The sequence below is a fragment of the Microcaecilia unicolor genome, chromosome 1 (genome assembly GCF_901765095.1).
Source record: "Microcaecilia unicolor chromosome 1, aMicUni1.1, whole genome shotgun sequence".
NCBI lineage: Eukaryota > Metazoa > Chordata > Amphibia > Gymnophiona > Siphonopidae > Microcaecilia > Microcaecilia unicolor.
In genome coordinates this window covers 723,646,689-723,666,095 of record NC_044031.1, presented here as the reverse complement: position 1 = coordinate 723,666,095, position 19,407 = coordinate 723,646,689, and the positions used below count along the sequence as shown (strand labels likewise).

General features: G+C 40.0%; 1 protein-coding gene across 1 annotated transcript in view; it reads left to right on the top strand.

Moving 5' to 3' along the window:
- SLC27A2 (solute carrier family 27 member 2) overlaps positions 1 to 19,407 on the top strand; it is a 237,274-nt gene that overhangs the window by 58,616 nt on the left and 159,251 nt on the right. Inside the window, exon 3 of the mRNA XM_030189601.1 lies at positions 12,701 to 12,859. Within this exon, the coding sequence (XP_030045461.1) occupies positions 12,701 to 12,859 (159 nt within the window). The remainder of the gene's footprint in view (positions 1 to 12,700; positions 12,860 to 19,407) is intronic.

Below are 19,407 nucleotides of genomic sequence, written 5' to 3'. Positions count from 1 at the left end.
GACTCTAACCTCTACAAAATGGCCAAGAGCAAGGAGCTGTCTAAGGATGTCAGGGACAAGATCATACACCTGCACAAGGCTGGAATGGGCTACAAAACCATCAGTTAGACGCTGGGCGAGAAGGAGACAACTGTTGGTGCCATAGTAAGAAAATGGAAGAAGTACAAAATGACTGTCAATCGACAAAGATCTGGGGCTCCACGCAAAATCTCACCTCGTGGGGTATCCTTGATCATGAGGAAGGTTAGAAATCAGCCTACAACTACAAGGGGGGAACTTGTCAATGATCTCAAGGCAGCTGGGACCACTGTCACCACGAAAACCATTGGTAACACATTACGACATAACGGATTGCAATCCTGCAGTGCCCGCAAGGTCCCCCTGCTCCGGAAGGCACATGTGACGGCCCGTCTGAAGTTTGCCAGTGAACACCTGGATGATGCCGAGAGTGATTGGGAGAAGGTGCTGTGGTCAGATGAGACAAAAATTGAGCTCTTTGGCATGAACTCAACTCGCCGTGTTTGGAGGAAGAGAAATGCTGCCTATGACCCAAAGAACACCGTCCCCACTGTCAAGCATGGAGGTGGAAATGTTATGTTTTGGGGGTGTTTCTCTGCTAAGGGCACAGGACTACTTCACCGCATCAATGGGAGAATGGATGGGGCCATGTACCGTACAATTCTGAGTGACAACCTCCTTCCCTCCGCCAGGGCCTTAAAAATGGGTCGTGGCTGGGTCTTCCAGCACGACAATGACCCAAAACATACAGCCAAGGCAACAAAGGAGTGGCTCAGGAAGAAGCACATTAGGGTCATGGAGTGGCCTAGCCAGTCACCAGACCTTAATCCCATTGAAAACTTATGGAGGGAGCTGAAGCTACGAGTTGCCAAGCGACAGCCCAGAACTCTTAATGATTTAGAGATGATCTGCAAAGAGGAGTGGACCAAAATTCCTCCTGACATGTGTGCAAACCTCATCATCAACTACAGAAGACGTCTGACCGCTGTGCTTGCCAACAAGGGTTTTGCCACCAAGTATTAGGTCTTGTTTGCCAGAGGGATCAAATACTTATTTCCCTCTGCAGAATGCAAATAAATTCATATACTTTCCACAATGTGATTTTCCGGATTTAATTTGTGATGTGCTGTCTCTCACTGTTACCAATAACCTACCCTTCAATTATGGGCTGCTCATGTCTTTGTCAGTGGGCAAACTTACAAAATCAGCAAGGGATCAAATACTTATTTCCCCCACTGTATATCCTGACGTACATAGCTGACAGAACACTACTAAATAGCAATTATTCTGGACTTGTGTCTAGGGGAAGCATACCTCTTTGGCCCAATGTGCTGGAAAAAGGAACAATGCCACAGATGGAATATATTTTATTTATTAGGTAAAGAAATATATATATATATATATATAGCGAGAGAGAGTTCTGAAGCAAAATGCCAAGCAAAATACAAAATAACTTGCTATAAAAATAGATTATCACCATAATATATAGATAATGATATATGATTATCCTAATGGACTAACTAGATGAGTGATTACACAACCGATCACAATACTGATATCCTAATGTTTATTATGAGAACTTACACCACACGTTCTTATGCAAAATACATAGTTAGCAGCTAAATTCACAGACTGTAAGTCATGACATAAAACCCATCTGTCTCAGACAAAAGCCAAGGACTAATTATCCCCATGACCGTATAGGTAGTATATCCTGTTATCTCACCTTGCTGTCTGTGGCAGACTTCTAATGGTAAAGAAGCGGATTCCTCCTAGACTCAAGCTGAAGCCTAAGCGAGTCTCTCAGTCCAGGAATAAGCCCGAGATCTGTATTCTGGATGCAGATGACACAGTCTTTAGGTAAGGCCGTATATCGTAGCTGAGCTAACCTTGTGAGTTTGTTACAAGGTATGCAGTTCACTGGTGTTTAGGAAATCAGTCTCTTGCTCTTTCCGAGCTTTCTGTCATCCTGCAAGTCTTCTGGTCCTCTCCTCTCCTCCTCTTCTTCAGTCCAACTTTTTTATGGGTCAGATGATACCTGTGGACCAATTACAGATGGTGTAATAATGTCTAGCCAGATTCATGGTCATGAAGAGAGCCTTTGTTGTAGCAATGAAACTGTTATCGATGGCATGCAATCCTCCCTGTAGGATCCTGTACTCCTGGAGCCATGTGTGTCTCTCTCCTCCATTCTTCCCAGGAGATAACTGGGCTAGTTTGCAACAAATAATATGTCATTGGATGAAGTCATCATGGTGTGCTTAGCAGTAATTTTCCTTTGTAGAAAAGCTGGTTTCTGATGAATACAAATGTATGCAGACCACAGGCAGAAGTGTCCATATTGTTATAACATAGTAACATAGTAAATGACGGCAGAAAAAGACCTGCATGGTCCATCCAGTCTGCCCAACAAGATAAACTCATATGTGCTACTTTTTGTGTATACCCTACTTTGATTTGTACCTGTCCTCTTCAGGGCACAGACCGTATAAGTCTGCCCAGCAGTATCCCCGCCTCCCGCCACCAGCTCTGCCACCCAATCTCGGCTAAGCTCCTTAGGATCCATTCCTTCTGAACAGGATTCCTTTATGTTTATCCCACGCGTGTTTGAATTCTGTTACCGTTTTCATTTCCACCACCTCCCGCGGGAGGGCATTCCAAGCATCCACTACTCTCTCCGTGAAAAAATACTTCCTGACATTTTTCTTGAGTCTGCCCCCCTTCAATCTCATTTCGTGTCCTCTCGTTCTACCGCCTTCGCACCTCCGGAAAAGGTTCGTTTGCGGAATAATACTTTTCAAATATTTGAACGTCTGTTTCATATCATAACATATCATAACAGAATGGTTTGGCTTATATAGGCCAAGACCAGCAAAGATCTCAGGTAAATACTCCTACAACATTCATTGCCTTCACACACAAATCTCTAGCAGAAGCAGGCTCACCTGGTGCCCAAGAACATAAAGCTCTTGCAATAGCAGGATGCATGCCCTGACAAATTTCCCTGAGGTCCTCAGTACTTGTGTGCACATCTAAAAGATCTTTTGGTAACTGCCCTCTTGAATCTCTCCCCTCAGCTAGTCCAGTCATCACCAGTAATAGTACTGCTTTTCTAACATATTCTTCAGTACTCTCATTCTTATCCTGTTGGATAACTGCACTTTGGGCCTTAAACCTTCTCCTGCCAAAAGAGACACAAGCAGCTGTTGCCAAATTGAGTAAGGAAAAGCCTATCTGTTTAGCCACACTAATATTTTTTCCATTTGCTCTGCATATTTAAGCTTAATACAGAGGCAAACAATTTTAATCAGTTCCTCTGTATCAAGTTTTTCTTCCTGCTCTAACTTCCATAGCATAACACAAGCATGGGGAAAATTATTGGGGTCTGCCTTGCCTACCTGCTTAGCTATCACTTCCATATCTGTCTGTGATAAGGGTTGTGAGCTAATAGTTTGAGTGAAACCTCCTTCTATAGGTTGAGACTGTGATACCTTTATCACAGCAGACACAAGGTTAGCTGTGGCTGTCGATGTGTCCTGAGGGGTATATGGGAGGCCTATAATAGGTGAGACCTGCAGGCGAGAATCCTGCAGTTTTTGTTTTAAGGCCTGTGTCTCCCTGTGACAATGTGTATGATCAGCATCTTCACCTAGGGTGGGAATCTGCAGTGTTAACTGTCTTACTAAGTGTTTCAAGCCTGGAACCTGGCTTGCTTGTATTTCCAAAGCTGAAATTTGGGTCTGCATTTGATTTTCTTAGGCTACCTGTTGTTGGACTTGCTGTTTTAGAGAATCTGCTTGATAACTTAAGCAAGTAGTTATTGTGCATAAAAACTCCTTTTCTTTATCTATTTCCATACATTCTCTCTCTTTGGATTGTAATTTCTCTTTCAATTCTGCACACCCTTTAAATATTTTCTTACATATGGCCCCCATTAACCAAAGACAAGCAGCATTTCTCGTACGCTCTGACTTAACTGAATATAAGGAACAGTACTTTTCTAATTTGGTTTCAATATCAGAGGTGGTGATGATGTCATCAGCTACACCAAGGGTCCAAGGGTTAGGCCCAGAGGATACTACACATTGCTTAAACAGAGTGGGGTTGTCTACATCTAGAATAGTGTGCGTGTGTGTGGCACCCTCAGAATAAGCTGAAAAATCAGTTTTCTTTTTACGCCAAAACATGGCTATGCAGTAAAATTAAAGAATCCACACGTTGGTACAGGGAGAAGTTGGGGTAGGCTTTGCATGTCAGAAATGCACTCTTTTATGGAGAAGGGAGGCTTAGAAAGATGCTTACTGGCATGAAGACCGGCCTTGAAAATATGCCTGAACAACAAGTGGTTACCAGCCCCCAAAAGGATGGAAGTTTAGGAATGGATATATAATAGTGTAGATGGGGTAATAAAAAAAAATTAAAATTATCAGTGCCCCTTTATAGGGGTTTACCTGCTCCAGGGTCCAGTGGATTTTTGGGGCTCAAGGGACACTCAGGTACTAATATTACCATTAATTAAAAAAAGCTTGTTATGTGTATTTGTTTGAAATTGGTGTTAATTAATTTTTAAATGCAGGGTTTGTGTGCTGGGGGAATTTGGAGTGTTGGACTCGTGCTGAGGGCTAGAGCTGGGGAGAGGGTTCTAAAGTGACATCACTCTGGGAGAACAGCTGAGCAAGCTGAGACCTGATTGCCTTGGTAACGGCTTGCTGGTCAGTTGGGAGGTGAGTGAGACACTGGGCAGACCTGTGTAAATGCTCTGGGCTCAGATGCCACACCAAATCTGTTTTAGAACAGTTCTGAGAGTATTTTAAATGACATGAAGGAGTGTGGAGTGAATGAGTAAGACTTAGTACTTAAACTAAAAGCCTGACGTGGTTTAGGGGCTTTAGAGAGGCCTGACCTGACTGAGAAGTGGTGTGGAAAGGCAATGAACATAAACCCTGCCAGACTGTTAATGTGTAAATGAGCTGGTGAAACGGGTGGATTTAATAAAGTGTTATATGTGAGACCTCAGCATAAACGCTGACTATATTGTTTTCAAATATTCCTTCAAATCTAAATGGTCTGGGAAGGAGATTTAAAAGTATAAAAATTCCCAGTGACCATGAATGGGTAATCACCTATGAGAGAACATTGACTGCACCGTATTCAGGCGGCAGTGTATATTTCGTATTGCTGGGAGTTATTTATGTTAATCCCAGGTAATTTTTATGTTCTCGGCCAGTTTAAAGAAAATTACTCTCAACACTCCTTGTATTTGTCAACCATGGGAGGGAAAGACTAGGGATTCCTAATTATATGTTTTTTTCTGGAAGGTAGATAGGGAGTGTTATCACAGACCTAATTGAATCAGACTGTTAGTTAGAGTTTAGGATTTATTGATCTGTTAAAGCGTAGTGTAGTAGGTATCCCTGTTCCTGGTTCCTGCTCCCTGGCCAGGGGTCATCGCGCCACACATCTCCTCATGGTACCCACCGTTTGAAGAGGAAAGAAGGAAAAGGGAAAAGAAGACTATCATAGCAAAGTCTACAAAAATATCCTTTTATACTTTTCTATAGCTAAAGGAAAAGGGTCATAGAGACTATTAGAGAGATATAAATTGCATATCCAAAAATCAATTTTAATACAGCTGTTCCTTAATATATTTATAACCAATATTTATTGCATTTTAAAAGGAAGCATCTTGTGCAATAAATCATTTGAATCATTTTAATCTAAAGTACAGTGTGCAGTATTGTCATTCTTTAAAAAAATCTGAAACATCAAAGGAAATTCATCTAATATCTTGAATTGCACGCTACTTACCATATATGATATAGAATTTTCTTATTTTTCCTGTATTTCCCCTAATTGGTGAGTGTTTAGCATGGGAACCTTACACCATGATTGAATCCTTTTACCATCTGCTTTTAAAACCTCACCCATAGGGGATCTACAATAGAGAAGAGGGTTAGAAGATTAAAGAGTTGCTAGGCACCAGTTCCAATACATTAGTGTGTCTTCACTAAGGTACATGCCAGCAGAAAATGAAAAATAAAGCCACAGGGACAGTAAATTAGATTGAGTTACCAAGGAAAGATGTGTGGTGCCTGTTTTCACTGTTACCAACAGGGGTTTTATTAATGAGACAAGATACTCAATTCTCTATAAAGCAGCAAAATACAATTTCAGTAACAATTTAACTTTTAGGAGGACAATATTATCTTGTGCACAATTTTCCTTGGCCACATTCTTCCACCAAATGGAGGTACATAGTAAGAGCCCACAAATGTATATTTTGCCTAGGGGACAGAAACAAAAAAAGGCAAAGATCTGCCACAGAAATAGCAAATCAAAAGAAAACAAAAGCAGATCAAAAAAGACAAAAAAAAATAGAACAGGAGGGTAACAGAAGAAGTGGTTTATTACAAGTTACCCGAAGTGGCCACGTTTCGCCCTCAGGCTGCGTCAGGGGTAAAAAAAAAAACTAATAGGGGTAAAAAGCAAAGTGAACCCCTAAAAGTAGTCATACAACCACCTAAAAAAATACAAAATAAAATAAATAAATAAAATCTCACAATGCTTGGCCTCAATTGCCGTCTTTTATGCACATTCAATGATCTAAAAATATTGAAATTAATATTCACTTTGTTAAAAAGTAAGAATCAGTGGGTTTCCATGTTCTAATAGATAGCAACTCAAATCAATAGAAATCAATACAAAGTACCTAAAAACATCATACTGTTCTATGACAATCACATATATCCTGATGATGATATCATTAAAAAGAACTCCACAGTGGCCATGAAAAAAACTGATCACAACTCACAGGCAATCCAGCACTCATTACTGTTGTTTGAATGTACAAACATCAGTTGAAATTGTGCTGTTGCAACGCACCAAACGTGCTTACCCTGATACTTGTGTCATTAAAAAAACTTTGCAGTGGATGTAGCAATACTGATTCAGAGGCGCTCAGCCAAACTCACAGGCAATCCAGTGCTTTATGCTGCTATTTGAATGGGTGGATATGCATACATAATAAACCCTAATGATTTTCTCATTACAAAGAATTTAGCAATCCCACTCAGCACAACTGGCATGTAATGCAGTGCTCTTTATCAGTGGAGTTCTTTTTAATGATATCATCATCAGGATATATGTGATTGTCATAGAACAGTATGATGTTTTTAGGTACTTTGTATTGATTTCTATTGATTTGAGTTGCTATCTATTAGAACATGGAAACCCACTGATTCTTACTTTTTAACAAAGTGAATATTAATTTCAATATTTTTAGATCATTGAATGTGCATAAAAGACGGCAATTGAGGCCAAGCATTGTGAGATTTTATTTATTTATTTTATTTTGTATTTTTTTAGGTGGTTGTCTGACTACTTTTAGGGGTTCACTTTGCTTTTTACCCCTATTAGTTTTTTTTTACCCCTGACGCAGCCTGAGGGTGAAACGTGGCCATGTCGGGAAACTTGTAATAAACCACTTCTTCTGTTACCCTCCTGTTCTATTATTTTGCCTAGGGCCCAAAATGGTGTTAATCCAGCCCTGTCTGTGGGACAGTAGCATCTTGTGATTAAACTGTAACATTGTTCCTTTGAGATATCTAATACTTTCATATATTGTCTCACTTGGGTTAATTTGTTTACTCCTTCCAAATGAACAGAATGGTTGGGTGCTACACTGCTCAACTCCCCACCCCCTCCCACACACACACACACACCCACCCCTTCCCTGTGTCTTCCAATTGAAAGACACACACAGAACAGGTCCACTTGCACACACACATGCAAAGGGATTGGAAAGAATTGCATGAGTCATGCTGCACATGCTTTCCCCACTTGCTTTAAACAACCAGGCCTTAAGTATATAATTAAGTTTAATGACAAGAAGTACATTTTCCCTGACCCTTCTCATGTATCTACATTTGTCCCTGCCAGTAGACCGATGGAGTCCCCTGTAATGAGCTCCCCTATTATCATCTTACCTATTGTATTATGAATAAGCTGGAAATTGGTGTTCCTGCCACTTTTTTCTTTTCTTTTCTTTTTTTTTTCTTTACTATTTGGAGTTCCTTTGTATTGTGGACTAGAGTAGATGAGCAATTTTGCTCCATTTGCTGTAAGTTTTCACTTGGTTTATTAAATTGTAAAGGAATACAATTTTTTTTTCAAAAAGTAAAAAATAAGGCCTTGATGCAGTAAGTGGTACATTGGGACAGTGATTGTTACTCTAACCTGTGCACTAAAAAATCTTTTACACTCAGCAGTAAACTAATGGCATGCAAATTACAGCAATTTTAAAAAGTGTGTGGTGTCAATAAAACACTGCAGAATATTTGCTGCACCAGGAGTATATTTCTTCTTAATGCATGTGCTCTGGGTTGTTCCCAAGTACCTTCCCAGTGGGATGTTTGTGTCACTCAGCTTTGGGATTGCCTATGATTGTGGCTGATTTCATCCCTTTTGTTGTCAGAGAAAGCAAAATGCTGTTAACAACATTGTAAGTTTTATGTTAAAATGTACCTGCTGTACACCTCCATGGGTGAATCTCTCCATAAAGGCAGTTAATAAATCCCAATAAATAAACCCAATAAATAAATAAATAAAATTGCTTACCTTTAACAAGGATTCTCCAAAAAGAGCAGGAAATCAGATACACATATTGCATCAGCCCAGGGAACTGTCAATTTAAGTATAGACTGAAAGTAGGTCTCTGCATCCAGGACTTTCTGAGCTCTGAGAGCACTATCTGTTTTAAAGCCATTAGATGACATCGGCTCTGAATGTGTCTAATTAGTCTTGCTGTTTACAGAGAACCCCTGTTATTGGGAAGCAACTATTCTTTTCCTGCAAGTATATAGTAGCTAATTTTAATTATATTTCTTTTTGATGAACAGGCTGTTTATATCATTTATGCTTTTAATGTTATTTAATTTTGTTTTAACTAATTTGTGTATACTAGCATTAATTGATTATTTTATTGCTATTGTTGTTATTACTGATTTGATGTTGCTGCTGTTTTATTATTTTATCGATTGCTGCACATCCTCTTGGGCATTTGATGAAAGAGAATGTTATAAATAAAGTGTTCTTGTTAATAAAAGGATGTAGTTACTCACCAACCCTCCAAAGAACATAAAAATGGGAGAAACTAATAGCTGGAGGATGGAATAAGGGAATTTATTAAAGGGTTCTATAGCCAGCGGTACGTAATCATTTGCTGACTTCAATGCCTGGTCCTGTCTGGGCTTCAGCATTGAATATCTGGTTTTGTAGAGCCGGCTAATGCATAGCCAGTTGTCCAATATTCAGCATTTAGGAGCCCTTTTATTATGCCACAGTAGGGCTACTGCACGGGGGTAGCATGTGCCAAATCAACCCTACCGCCGGGGTAGCACGGGCACCCGGCGGTAGTTCCGAAGTTCGCACACGCAGTTTCCCATGGTAATCGGCAGCACAGCCACATTGCCGCAAGTAGCAAGTGAACCCTTATCACCTTCTAAATAGGTGGCAGTAATGGCTCAGGCAATAAATAGCCGTGCACTAATTTTAATATTAGCGCACAGCCATTTACTGCCCCATTTTTAAAAAGGCCTTTTTCTAACTGCCGTAAACAACATGCACACTTATGGAAACCTTGGAAGCACTGACATTTTTAAATGAAGTTGCATTATCCCATAACCATTATAGTAGAAATCACATTCTCTATAAGCAGTACATCATATCATAGAAGACATAAAAATAAAAAGGGATTATCTACTGTAGGAAGCAAAATACAAGATCACTTTCTACCCCAAAATAAAACCCACTAATAAATTATCTGGATACCCAAGAAAAGTTAAAAACTTGTGGGGCAACAGTGAGCTGTATTTTCAAAGCACTTAGACTTACAAAGTTACATAGTAAGCTGTGGAACTTTAAGTGCTTTGAAAATGAGCCCAGTGACTCCAGCCATCTTATTAGTGGAACATAACCACGGAAGCTTGGTATGGTTGCATTCTCAATATGGTAATACCAGAGTCCAACTAAGGAATAGGTTATTTTGAGTTAGTCTTCACTAGACCAAACTTGCTTTCCTTGTGCCATCACCATCCTGCTGGATAGGCAGTGTCTTAAAAGGTGGAGGATAAAGGATTTTTTTTAAATTTTTTAACATTTATACCCCACATTATCCCAAGCAAACTCGGGTTCAATGTGGCTTACATTTGAAAATACAGCGAGATAGAATAATAGAATTCAGTTATATCATGGGAGCAAATATATAGATATGTCTGAAACATTTAACTTTTAACAAAGTTGAGATTAGCATATATATACCCAACTGGACATTTAAAAGTCTGTCCTTTAATGTTGCCGCATGTTCAGGAATCGTAGCCATATGTACTAGCATGCACATACCAGAACAGGCATCCTATACACACATTGCAAAAGCAAACAACAACTTCTACACAGTATATCCGAAGTTTAACTTTTATTTTCTCATTTCCATCTTCCAAAATTCTAGACAGCAGATATACAGATCATCAAGACCCAAAGCAGTCCAAAACAAGTAGTCAGAAACAACACAGTTTACACCTAATTGTTTAACCAGCCTTAGAGTTCACCTTTGGGTTTAAAAAAGCAAAACCATACATACATGTAAGGACTGGATAAACGAATTAGAACAAAGTTTAAAGCAAATGCCCTTAATATTTAATACTTGGTAGCAATAATGAAACAGTGATGGAATATTCACATAGCAAGCAGCCTGCACCAACAGATTTATTTTCCCCTGAATATAATTAACTTTGTATGAACATGGTGGCTAACAGTGTGCTGAACTGGACAATGTTGCCACATTCAGACTGACTTTGGACAAAACTTCTGCATGAAGGGAATCCCTTCCCTCATTATTCAATACCTCTCTGTGAAATAGTATTAATAAAAAAGGCAAGTGCATTTTTATAATATACCACTGCAATCCAGAAAACAAAAGGAGCAAGTTCCCACATGCTGTCTTTTTCTTTTGATGGGGGCACAGGAAAAAAAAAGATGTTAAGTGCTCCCAAGTTTCAACTTAATTAATTATTTTTTAAATTGTACTTATAAATAGCAAGTCTGATTGTTAAACACCTGATTCTCATAACATGATGTCTGTTTTGATGACCCTTTACTAGGTGAAAAAAATCTCTGCTCGAATACATGCGGTCTCTATAACCAGCCCCTCCAAATGACACAATGATTTACAATTTAGAACTAATTACTCAATACTTCCCTGTGTACATCTGCATGCTGCAAAGCCAGGAGGTTTGAAAATATAAGCAAAATCAAATAAAAATGTTACCAACAATAAAGGACGACAACGTGGATAGAGTTGCTCATAGGTTTGCTTGTTTTGTTTTGGGTGAATGGAGGAGAGGGAAAGGGAGACCAACCTAACTGGTTTCAGCTTTTTGACATCTCCTGTTCTGGCTTCCTGTACCACTGTCCTTCACTGCTCCCTGCATCGCTGACCTTCTTCAATTTTCTGGGCCGCCGGCAGTGTCAGCAAGGTAAACACACTGTCTTACACAGCCCCGGAAGCTCTTCCTCTGTTGCAGCGTCCCACCTAGGCGGGACAAGAAATTGTAGCATAGGAAAAGCTTCCGGGCTACTGATGGCAGAGTGGTTGCCTCACTGACGCTATTGGTGGCCCCTAAAATTGAAGGACAGAGATGCAGGGAGCGGAATAGCGGTGTAAGGAGCGGTGAAGGACAGAGGTGCAGGGAATTGGAGTGCAGCCAGTAGTGCCTAAAACACAGGCACTTGACTGACCATCAGGATTGGGGGGCCTGGGCCTCTAAGACCCTCCCCCTAGCTACGCCACTGGATTAATTGCCACTAAAAACTCACAGATAGCCCTGAACAGACAATTTAATCAGCCAGGACCTGCTTCTGGTGGTTAAATCACCTTGAATATCGACCCAAAAGTTAATAGACTAAATTAAATATCCAAGGACTCGGAGGTAGTGCAATACTCCCTGAGCATCTGTGTTGTTGATGTTGGGTGGGATAAAATTTGGGATGACCATGACTCCTATGGTTCACCCTGTTCCACACCTAACCTTGTATTTTGCCCTTTTTAATTTGGAAAAATCAATTAGTACTAGTCCCTCTTAACTTTAAATGAAATGCAGAAATCTGAATTTATGCTAGTATCCCTGTTAAATCCTTTGCCCATCTGGGAGTCACTTTGGGCCCTGTTTACTAGGCTGCGCTAGAGGTGTGTTAGTGTTTTTAACCGTGTAGATGCCCATAATATTCCTATAGGCATCTACATGGTTAGCGTCCACTAATTTTTAGCATGTGCTAAAAACGCTAGTGCAACTTAGTAATCAGGGCCCTATATTTTCACATGCTTCACCTTCCTCCACATCCCAGCTTCTAGCCCATCAATACCTACCCAGGCTTTTTCCAGAGCTGATGTGCAGGCCTGTTGCTTCCCTTGGTACCCCAGCTATTATAGCAGCAATCCTTGTTATATTTTTTGGGAGGGACACACAAACTCAGTACATGTGCACTTGAATCTCACCTGTAGGTATCACGTAGTGAAGTATGTATATCGATCAGTTGCTTGAGTGTTTTGCCTGCTTTGAAATTTAAACATTTAAGTTTGCTGTATTTTCATGTTAAATAGTGCTGGATAATTTTTTTTTTTTAACAGGTCTTCCAAAGGCTGCGGTGATAACTTACAGACGTCTGTCATTAGCTTGTGGCCTGTTTGAAGCAAGCGGTGTCACCTCAGAGGACATTGTATATACTCCCCTGCCGCTGTATCACAGTGCTGCCCTCATGATTGGAATCCATGGATGTATTGACAAAGGTATGACTTTTCAAAATTTTAGTGCATACTTTAAATTCATAGATTTATGCCATCTTGGTTGACAGCACCAGTGAGCCATGTTGGTGGTAGGTGAACTTTTGCATCCCTTCTGCTAGCGTATAGGGGGACATTCAGGAAAACCAGTACAGATTCTGCAAGGGTGGGCTCCAGGAGAACCAGTTGTCCTGCTCGGGTCTAGGGAAAGAGGCTCTGAATGAGCTGTTGTGGGGGGAGGATTGTTTTTTGTGACAATTAGATGGGAGGGAATACGGACTTTTGTTGAAAGAATCTTCCTGTCTAGCCTAAGGAGTTAGTTGTTTATTCCTGGAGGAGTAAGTTATGGTTTATTAAATTATAATCTCTCTGGGCCAAGGTGGAGAACAACATTTATTTATGTTTATTTATGAAGGAATTTACTCAAGGTGGTGTACGGTAAGAATAGATCAAACATGAGCAGGAGGCAATTAGAGCAGTAAAAATATTCGAACAACAATACAAAATATGGCATGGTATTCTACTTCTATAAGGGTTATACCAAGAGCAACTCAAATATTGTTCTCACAGCGTGTGGTTGCCTTAATGTTTAAACTTCAATTAACTGGACCTCAATGCATCTTCAGGTGAATGAGCCCTTTTATTACAAAAGAATGCCAAAGTTGTAAATAGAGCTAATCCTATCAATGGTCCTTTTTTTCTTTTTTCTTTATCTAGACTGATAAGATACCCGTGCAAAAAAACTCTATTAAAGAGAAAAACCAACAAGTAATAAGTACTCATACAATAAAAGATTTTTTACCTTGCATCTGATCATTTTATATAAACTATGTGTACTCCATTTTGTGGCAGATTCAGTAAATGAGGCTCAAAATTAGGTGCCGGGAAAAATCCGCGCTGTGCTGTTCTATAAAGGATGCTGTGGGCTGAACATCCTTTATAGAATAGCGTTAGCACAGATTCTCATGCCCAACTTTGGGTGCAAGGCTTAAGCCTGCAGAAACCTGGTGTATATCCTTTCATGCAAGTTGGGTGCATAACCCTGGTATTCTGTAACACTGCACCAAAATTTTTGAAATGCCCCTGACCCTCCCATTTTCCTCCCATGGGCACGCCCCATTTTGGGTTGTGCGCTATAAAATTTAGGCACAGATGTTAAAGAATAACAACTAGGCCAAATGTGTGTGCAAATCCAAATTGATGCCAGTCAATGCGCCACTTATTGATCGTTGAGACCTCATTAACTAATTAATTTACAAGCACATGTGCCCTGCGCACCCAACTTTGGAAAACTTATATAGAATCCAGGGGTCTATATAGCTTCCAGTATTAGTAGCAACTGTTCCAGATGTACGAGAAAATGAGTTTTAAGGAAGCCACTAAACAATCAGCTGACAAAGGTAGTTTTGCGTTCATTTTCTCTTGTCTAGGTTGTGGCTGAAAATTAACCTATATCAATGTAATAATCGGGGTTTCGTTAAATTCAGTTTCCTTATATATCGCATATGTATAAATCAGAAACTCTAATAGTTCAATAAAATCAAAACTAAACAATCACAAAATAAATAAAATAAATAAAATATTAATGATATGTGCTCAGTTATTTTGGTGTATATACATAGACTCAGGAGTCAAGAAGTAAAACACCCCATAGACATCATAGCACGCCCTGCCTCCTCCTAATAAGGGCTGTTCAAAGTTTTTCTTTAAATTGCAAAGAAATGTAAAGCTGTTACTTAGCTTGAGGAGTAAGCTTAATCCAGTTGCTTGACGTGTATGAAGACCTTCGATACAACTTCCTGGTCAATGCAATACTTTTATCGTGCAACTTATCTTCAAACAATCAAAAAAGCAAAACAAAACAGTTTCTTAAGTTTTTGTTGAACTATTAGAGTTTCTGATTTATACATATATGAAAATTAACCTAAACATAGTCGGATGTCTTTTCTGCTCAGCTACGTATTACTATTACTACTACTAATCATTTCTATAGTGCTACTAGACATATTCAACACTGTATATTTATTTATTTATTTATTTGTTTGTTTGTTTGTTTGTTTGTAGCATTTATACCCCGCTCTTTCCTGCTCAATAGCAGGTTCAGTGCGGCTTACAATGTCTGGTTACAAAGTATCCCTGAGATAACATAGTTGTACAGAGTAGGACAGAGTATCCCTGAGTATCCCAGAGTATCCCTGAGTTGTACAGAGTAGGACAAGAGGAAGAGATGTGGGGGAAGGATTGAGGTATGGATAATGTTGGTGGTGTGGATTAGTTTGGATAGGCCTGTTTGAAGAGGTAAGTTTTCAGCAGCTTTCGGAAGGGTAGTTCCAACACAAGGGCAATCATTTATTGAAGTATACACAGCAGACTTGATGCAGTCCTGCATTTTGGTGCATAGGTGTGCCTGCCTCAGAAGTCAAGACAAATTAGTCCAATGAATAACAATGGTGAAACATTAAACAATTCAAAACAAGATTGCCAAGTTATACCATCAGTATACTGCGGTGAAGGAACTCAGAACTGAGCTGCAACGAGTTGCTTGTGTCAAGTTTGCTGTGCATATGTCAGTAAACGATTGCCCTTGTATTGGAACTAGATTGGTCTTCCCCCATGCTTCCTTTTTTTTTTGTTTTGCTTCTTTGTATGTGTGTTTGGGGGGGGGGGGGGTCTTTTTTTATCACAAAGCTGGGATATATTTATTTATTAATTTATTTATGGTTCATTTCTACCCCACATTTTCCCACAAATGCAGGCACAATGTGGCTTACATGAATTATAAAATGAAGAAAAGTACAATACATGATTGCTTCTGAAGAGTAAGGAGATAACACAAGCAACAATGATAATGACTAAACAGCAGAGTTAATGATGGAGTATGTTTTTTCGAATAGGAACGTTTTCAGCAAATTCTTGAAAAGATGGTGATCAGCTTGCGATCTCAAATGCAAAGGTAGAGCGTTCCAATTCTTCTGGCTGGAGTAGTGGAAAGACGAGGCAAAAAAAAAGCTTGTATTTGACACCCCTACAAGTTGGGTAATGTAGTTGGAGATAGGAGCGAGATGTTTTTATGGCATTTCATGGTGGTAGATCTATTAAAGGAATCATATATTCCGGAGCTAATCCGTAGAGTATTTTATGAGTTATTGTGCAGATCTTGAAAGCGATTCGTTCTTTCACTGGTAGCCAGTGTAGGTTGAGACACAGAGGCTGCGCATGAACCAGGCGCAATTTTCCCAAGATGAGTCTCGAAGCAGTATTCTGGGCAGTTTGGAACTTTCTCAGTAAATGCTCCTGACAGCCCGCATATATTCCACTACAGTAATCTAGGTGAGACAGGACTAGCCAGTGAACGAGAGTGCGGAAGAGCTCTCTGGTGAGACAGAATCTAATACGCTGTAGCCTCCACATTGCATAGAACATCCTCTTGGTGACCGCTTGCACATGCAGGTCCAGTTGCAGATGAGGGTCCAGCTCAACACCTAGAAGCCGGAGGCTCTTTGAGATAGGAAGTGACTGGTCTTTGATGACAAGGGTGCTTGAAGAGAATTTGATATGGAGGGACGAGAGGACAAGATACTGAGTCTTCTCTTTGTTTAACTTAAACCCAAAGATTTAAAGAAAAAATTAGATGACACATCCAACTATCGACCAGTAGCATCCCATCCCCCTGATATTCAAACTAATAGAAAGTATGGTAACCAAGCAACTTATCAATTACCTAAACAAATTCACAATACTGCACGAGTCACAGTCAGGATTTCAATCCAACCATAGCACTGAAACCGTGCTAACCACCCTCATAACTGAATTCAAACAATTGATTGCAACCAGGAACAATGTACTGCTCTTACAATTTGACATGTCAAGCGCGTTCGACATGGTTAGCCACCAAATACTCTCGAACATCCTAGACTACTTCGGGATTGGAGGAAACGTACTAAATTGGTTTCAAGGCTTCTTAACAACAAGAACATATCAAGTGATTTCAAACTCAAAAACATCGACACCATGGAAACCTGAATGCGGAGTACCACAAGGATCACCGCTCTCACCAACTCTTTTTAACTTAATGATGACACCTTTAGCCAAATCGCTATCCAACCAAGGACTCAACCCGTACATCTATGCAGACGATGTCACGATATACATCCCATTCAAACACAAATCACAAATGAAATCAAACACAGCCTCCAAATAATGAACTCATGGGCGGAGTCATTCCAACTAAAGCTAAACGCAGAAAAGACACAATGTCTCATCCTATCCTCACAATATAACACAAACAAGCCCAATACTATAAACATCCCAGACTACACCCTTCCGGTCTCAGGCAGTCTGAAAATTCTGGGAGTCACAATTGACCGAAATCTCACACAAAGACCATGCGAAAAATACCGCAAAGAAAATGTTCTACTCAATGTGGAAACTTAAAAGGATCAAACTTTTCTTCCAAGGGAAATATTCCGCAGCCTAGTACAATCAATGGTACTAAGCCATCTAGACTACTGCAATGCTATTTATGCCAGTTGTAAAGAACAAATCATTAAGAAGCTTCAAACTGCCCAAAACACAGCAGCCACTCATATTTGGGAAAGCGAAATACGAAAGCGCCAAGCCCCTAAGAGAAAAATTACACTGGCTCCCATTAAAAGAACGAATTGCATTTAAAGTTTTCACCCTGGTCCACAAAATCGTTCACGGGGAAGCCCTGGCCTATATGTCAGAACTTATAGACTTGCCTACTAGGAACGCAAAAAGATCAGCACGCTCATTCCTCAATCTCCACTATCCCAATTGTAAAGGGCTAAAATATAAATCCACATACGCAACCAGTTTCTCCTACATCTGCACACAACTATGGAACGCACTACCGAAGGCCATAAAAACAACGCAAGACCTAACTATCTTCAGAAGGCTACTGAAAACTGAACTGTTCAAGAAGGCATACCAATAACATCCATCCTAAATACTAAATAATAAGAATGCACAAGAACTAGAAAACCGAACTCTTTTTCACTTGAATGAATAACCTCTTTGTTAAGAATGATCAAGCAGTACCACTTTAAGCCTTATGTTGATTATGGTCTCTCTATAGTCGATGTCCTAATGTATATTACAATCCAATCTTTCACTCAAGAACTAATATGCAATACCATAACGAATTCTTCTTTACCATGTATGTATGCACCTTAATGCAATGCCTTTTGTAATTCTGCTACCCGGAAATGGCAATCGCCATTATGGCAAATGTAAGCCACATTGAGCCTGCAAATCGGTGGGAAAATGTGGGATACAAATGCTACAAATAAATAAATAAATAAACACCTTTGCCCACAGATCCATGACGGAAAAACTCGCTTCGATCAAATCTGTGATTTCAGCCAATGAGGAATGGACGGGGATGTAGATGGTTATGTCTTCTGCATAGATAAATGGATTTAAGCCTAGGTTAACTAGTGCGTTTGCTAGGGGAAACAGTATGATATTGAATAGTGTTGGTGAAAGAGGCGAGCCTTGGGGGACCCCACATGAGGCTTTCCAGGGAGTGGAAAAAGCCAGCGTGGCTTTGACCTGGTATGTTCTTGAAGACAGGAAACCCTTAAACAAATGTAGCACGCTCCCTCCGATGCCTAAGGTATCTAATAGATGTAGCAGGATATTATGGTCCACAATATTTAACGCCCTAGAAATATCGAACTGCAGCAGTAATATTATTTTCCCACAGATATCTCCCATTTAAAATTTGACAGGGCGGTAACTAGGACTGTTTCAGTGCTATACTGGGCACGGAATCCTGACTGTGAGTAATGGAGAATATCAAAGGTCTCCAGGAATTCATTTAACTGAGTATTTACCATGCTTTCCATTACTTTGATAATCAATGATATAGACGCCACTGGTCGATAATTTGAAACTACATCGGCTTTGATCTTTGGATTCTTTGGAATGAGTGCGAGAAGTATACTGCCATGCTCAGGGGAGAAGATGCCCTGTTTCATCATATAATTTAGATAAGAAGTCAGGTCAGTGATGAAGCGCTTTGGAGCCGCTTTTAAAAGGTTGCTAGGGCAGACGTCCAGACCACAGTACTTGTTAGAGAACTTTAGTAGTGCTTTTGAAACGTCATCTGCAAGAATGCTACTAAAGGCAGTCCACGTGCAGTCGGCTGGGCAGTAATCAGTGCATGGATCCAATGTGCCTAGGAAATCGTCCACAGCTGTGGGGGAACTAGATAGTGTAGATCTAAGAATGCGTATTTTCTCGTTGAAATAAGTAGCAAGCAGATCTGCTGAAGGAAGCTCGTCTTGGGTGGTCTCCAGCTTATTGGTGGCAAGAAAAGAGTTCAAGAGATGGTTTAGCTTTTTGCTATCATTTCCTGCAGATTTTAATTTCATGGAAAAATAAAGGTGTTTTGCTTTCTTGGTGCCATAATTATATTTGCGGTGGCAGGATTTCCAAGCTTCCAACGCTTGATCTGACTTCTGTTTGCGCCATGCTCGTTCAAGCTTCCGTGTTTGTTTTCAAGGTTTTTAGCTCTGAAGAAAACCAAG